Here is a 4595-nt window from a genome sequence, read left to right as displayed (position 1 = left end):
AACATCAAACTTGAGCAGTACTGTGATTATGAGAACTGAAAATGCCAACTCCCATAAGCAAGAGGAGATTTGTCATCATGTTTCATACATCAAAAGCAGAATGCAAATGAGACTAAATGATATACAAGCCAACACACAGTGGAAAATCTCAGAATAAATGCAAGCGCACTTTGTTTATAGCAATAACAATTGGCATTCCAGCTGCTGTGGCATGAGCAATAGCCTCTTCTGTTTGAGGTCGAATTCCATCATCAGTAGCAACTACAATAACAGCAATATCTGTTACTCTGGCTCCACGAGCTCTCATTGCTCCAAATGCCTATCCAACCATTTGTACAGTTATGTTAGATAATTCATCTTGACAAAGGCCTTTTAAGATATGTCTGCAAAATCTCCAAGAAGAGCATTTGACATAAAAATTTTAAAAAAGCAAAAAAAAAAAAAACTTGCATGAATAAGCAGTTAAAAGTTAGAACCAGTGCTACATCATTAATTACCTCATGTCCAGGGGTGTCAAGGAAAACACAAGTCTGTGGCTTGCCATCAAAAGGTACTTGTACCTTGTATGCCCCCATGCCTTGAGTAATTCCACCTGCTTCAGATGCTGCCACATACAGTAGGTTGTCTAAGATTTAGTTCCCAGCTATTCAAGTATCATAACATAAGACAGAATAAGGTACTTCTTCTAAAGTCATCAAATCATAATGGCATTACAAAAAATGTACCTCAACGTGAACATCAATAAAAATAATCGATTCATACCTTGCTTTTCCTGATGTAATCCAAAAGTGTGGTCTGCCAACCCAAAAGAAAACCAGTAATATATTAGCTAAAGATTGTTATGGGACAATAAATCTAGAATGACTCTCCTAAAGATCAATTAACTGGAAGCACACAAAATGTTCATAGGCAACAATCAAATAACAAAGAAAGGTAAAATTATTTCATGGGATGAGATCATAATGACTTCAAAAAAGATCCATTAACTGGCGACACACATAATGCTTCTTGAAACCAACTACAAGAAAAAATTTTGTTGCTTACTTTCCCATTGTCCACGTGTCCCATGATGGTCAGAACAAGAGGCCTGTCTTCCAACTTGTCGACATCATCTTCATCAAAAATTTCCTTTTTTTTTTTGCCATTTCCTCCACTTTCACAGGGTCAGTATCAATAACTTCAGCATCATACTGTGTTTTGTTTACACACTGTGTGCACATGTGACTTTCGTATAGAAAGTAATAAAAAATTTTCTAGTATTTACCATACCTATGATAGTAGGACCCACCCAATATAGATTGCACCCATGCCTTCTTCACAATTACAGTTCCCAGAAGATGGCAAAGTTCCTGTGTTGAGTAGGACTTCTCTGGCTGCATAGAAATTCACAGATTTAAGCATCATCAATGACAACCTAAAAAGCCATGGCTAGTCAGAAATTTGCCGGCACTATGTTCATTTTCAATGGACTATAACATGTATAATATGTAAAGGAAACCTGTGTATATATATGTCAATAAAAATCTCACAAGATAACCTGGATATTAAGTAGTAAACCAACCAAGTACAGTGTCCGTTTGCTATGTTGCCACATTTTATCAAACAGGTTATGGGTAGTAAGTGCATAACAAAAATAGTCACATGAATCAAATAGACAATCGAGAGGAACAAAGCTAAACAACAAGTGCACTCAAATCATAAACTATTACTATATCCGTTTCAATCTCAAACAGATGGGACTAATCTCAGATGTAATCAATTTAGGGCAAACTTTGAAACTTAACCCTCATAATTCAACACAATAGAGTACACAGCTTCAAGAATAGCTAATACTATCCAGAAAAAAGCTTAAACATTACCTCATATGCAAAATAGTGATTGGCTGCCATGTACACGAACATATAAGTAAGGGGGTTGTACTCGAGTGCAGGTACAGAAGCATTTTTTCCTCTCATCTGCTGCAATTTGCAATTGGCAATTGGATTGTGTTTGTTTGGCTCGAAATAAATGGTAGCAGTAATGGGAAAGCTTGAAGAATGGACAGCTTCTTTACGGTGACATTTAGCAAAAACATTATCTAATTGCTCAAAAAATAAAAAAAAATTTACCATGCAATTACATACCTTCAATGGGAAAGCAAGGAAAGTTTGTTTGCAGGGAGATTCAGCAGAAAAAACTCCAAGTGTTTTGGCTAGAGATAATTTTCCGAGGATAATTTGTTGAGGAGAGAGTGTTTCTTGCGAGAGAGATGAGATGAAGCAAAATTTGACAAAGTCTTTTGGCCGGCAATTTGAAAGTTTTGAATATTTCATGGCAAATGAATCTTCCGCCAAAACAAGCCATGTCGTTTAGTTAAGTGTCTTTTTTTTTTTTTTAATTTGGGTGTATTTCACATTTTCTCAAGTGTCATGATAAGTAGTCTAAAAGCACATTATTATTTTTATATCAAATAAAATAAAATAAAAATAGAGTATATATTATTGAGTTGATAACAAATGTCATGATAGAAGTGCTATAATGACATAAACCATCAAGTGTCCTTATAGACATGTCAGGAAAGATCATTTTTGTTGTAGTGCATATTGGACATCTTATTAGCTAGGATAGATAGGTTGATCTACTCTTAATCATCTTAGAGTTTTGTTCTTAATTTTCACTATAGTTGTGGTTTGTATATCCATGCTTTCTAGTACCATCATTTCAATTACTAAAATATGAGTGTTCAATTAAAACCTCCAACGACTACTCCAATACTGAATTTCTGATAAAGCAAGTTGGAAAATTGAAACAAGTAAGCGAAATCGGAGTCTCTATATTGCAATAATATTTGTAGCCAATCAACTAATTATTGCAATTTTTTTATTTAATTAAATAAACTCACTAATTGTTAGCAACCGCAAGCCAAGTAGATCCACTGTCCACACAAACACAATCAAATCCACAAACAATGAGTCTTCTTCCTCGTCAGAAATTACCAAATCTATACATATTTCCTTAGACTCACCAGAAAAAATGAAAAAAGTAGAACAACCCACATGATATTTACATCCGAATTTGACATCAAATCTGAACTTTACATCGGATTAAAGTATTAAATAAATAAAAAATGCATAAAAATCAGGCTTTGCAACAAAAGTTCATACCTTTTATGCTATTTGTGAGCCATAGAGCACAACCACGAATTTGAAAGCCATTTGCGAAGGGAAAAGAAAGTGTGCAACGCAAATGGGTCACAAAATTGGTTGGGGATGACTGCTGAGGTAGTAAAAGTGGCAAATGGGGGCGCAGTGATAGGTTGTAATTTTATCATTTATTTTATAATTAATTTCCCCTATTACCTGACTTGATGTGAATTAATTGCGGGATTCTACTCACTTTTAGTATTTTGCATTTATTTCAGGGAGTAGAACGAAAATATAATAACAGGTGCTAATTTGACAGAAAAGGAGTCCAGATGATAGAGCTTATCCTAGGGGCATTTTTGGAACAACAAAATGTGAGCCCTTATTGGGCAAATTGGGCCGAAGTCTTCATTTTTCCGCACAGGAGCCGCCGCAAGGAGCACTACTTTATATAGGAAAATTGCGCAGGAAAAAAGGGAGCTTCTTCTTCTCGTGCGGCGGACGCCGCACAGGAGCAGTAGGCTAATTAGAATAGGAATTGCGCAGAGGAAGAGCACTGACTCTCTTCTTAGTTTTTTGTCCTTTAGCCTGGCTTTTGACTTGTCTCCTTTTTAGCTTTTAGTGGTAGTTTTTCTCTTCATTCGTATGGAGCAGAAGCAAACAAACAATCAAGTATTTTGTAGCTTTTCTTTCTAGTCAGTGGTCAATCGAATTAAGTTTACCCAGTTTCCAATTGATGGCTGCGACTTTCTCTCCAATTTTCGGTGGATTTTGTTCATCAACTATGAACTAATTTCCTCACCCTAGTCAAGGGACAACGGATGCTTTGGGTCGCCTAAAATTGTGAGATCGATTTAATTTTATCTTTTTCATTTATTTATTAGTATTTGCATATTCCCTGGTTGTAGTGCTTATGATTGTTTAATTAATTGATTGTCTTGGATCCGGATAATTAGTTAATTTGATAATCTATTATCAATTGGGACGTTAAATCCGTAATTGTTTAATTGTCTCAAAATAGTGATAACTGGCATGATTGGGTTCGTGTCAGGGGAATACGCGGGCTAATCTAAAATAACCCTGGTAGTGCGTTATTTGATTAGAATAGGTCTCCTCTAATACGTAAGACAATTGGGGAATTAAATCTTATGGGCGTACCTAAGATTATTTCTCAATTAGAGCAGTGATTAACGGGCGTATCTTGATCACCGACACAGTAAGGAGGGGTTGACTGCCATCGCTTGTTTGGCAGTTATAACCTATTTATTGATAAATAATTGGAATTGCCTTTGCTCATCGATGATCAATTAGGTGAACCATTGCTGAAGTTATTCCTTGGCTAGACCCTCTGATTTTAGTAAATTGTTATTTAATTTCTAATTGGCTATTTTATTTTTATTATTTTACTTTTAGTTGGATTGCTTAAATTGTCACCCCTGAGATAAAAACACCCCCTTGTCACTGTGAATTTAA

General features: G+C 35.4%; 1 protein-coding gene and 1 long non-coding RNA gene across 3 annotated transcripts; both read right to left on the bottom strand.

Annotated features, from left to right (window-relative positions):
• On the bottom strand, window positions 1–1186 carry LOC140004564 (translation initiation factor IF-2, chloroplastic-like). Of its 2 annotated transcripts, XM_072084016.1 has the most exons (4): window positions 1045–1186; window positions 763–795; window positions 498–604; window positions 1–319 (listed from the first exon to the last, which is right to left on the bottom strand). In XM_072084016.1, exons 3-4 carry the CDS (start codon window positions 573–575, stop codon window positions 149–151), a joined length of 249 nt encoding a protein of 82 aa, XP_071940117.1. In that variant the 5' UTR covers window positions 576–604; window positions 763–795; window positions 1045–1186; the 3' UTR covers window positions 1–148. The 2 variants fall into 2 exon arrangements, with proteins under 2 accessions (XP_071940117.1, XP_071940116.1); XM_072084015.1 differs by lacking the exon at window positions 1045–1186 and having other exon boundaries at window positions 763–1000.
• Window positions 1187–1189: 3 nt separating this feature from the next.
• On the bottom strand, window positions 1190–2273 carry LOC140038741 (uncharacterized). Its single transcript, XR_011842315.1, has 3 exons — window positions 2124–2273; window positions 1860–1958; window positions 1190–1373 (listed from the first exon to the last, which is right to left on the bottom strand). It is a non-coding gene; the product is annotated as an uncharacterized lncRNA (long non-coding RNA).
• Between the last annotated feature and the right edge of the window lie 2322 nt (window positions 2274–4595).

Source organism: Coffea arabica, chromosome 3e, assembly GCF_036785885.1.
Source record: "Coffea arabica cultivar ET-39 chromosome 3e, Coffea Arabica ET-39 HiFi, whole genome shotgun sequence".
In the NCBI taxonomy this organism is placed as follows: Eukaryota; Viridiplantae; Streptophyta; class Magnoliopsida; order Gentianales; family Rubiaceae; genus Coffea; species Coffea arabica.
This window is presented reverse-complemented; position numbering and strand designations above follow the sequence as displayed.

Bases quoted from the DNA above. Each gene is read 5' to 3' on its own strand.
- LOC140004564 (XM_072084016.1), bottom strand. From the start codon at position 575: ATGGGGGCATACAAGGTACAAGTACCTTTTGATGGCAAGCCACAGACT. The intron at 320-497 runs GTAATTAATGAT...ATGGTTGGATAG, and splicing joins TTGACACCCCTGGACATGAG to GCATTTGGAGCAATGAGAGC.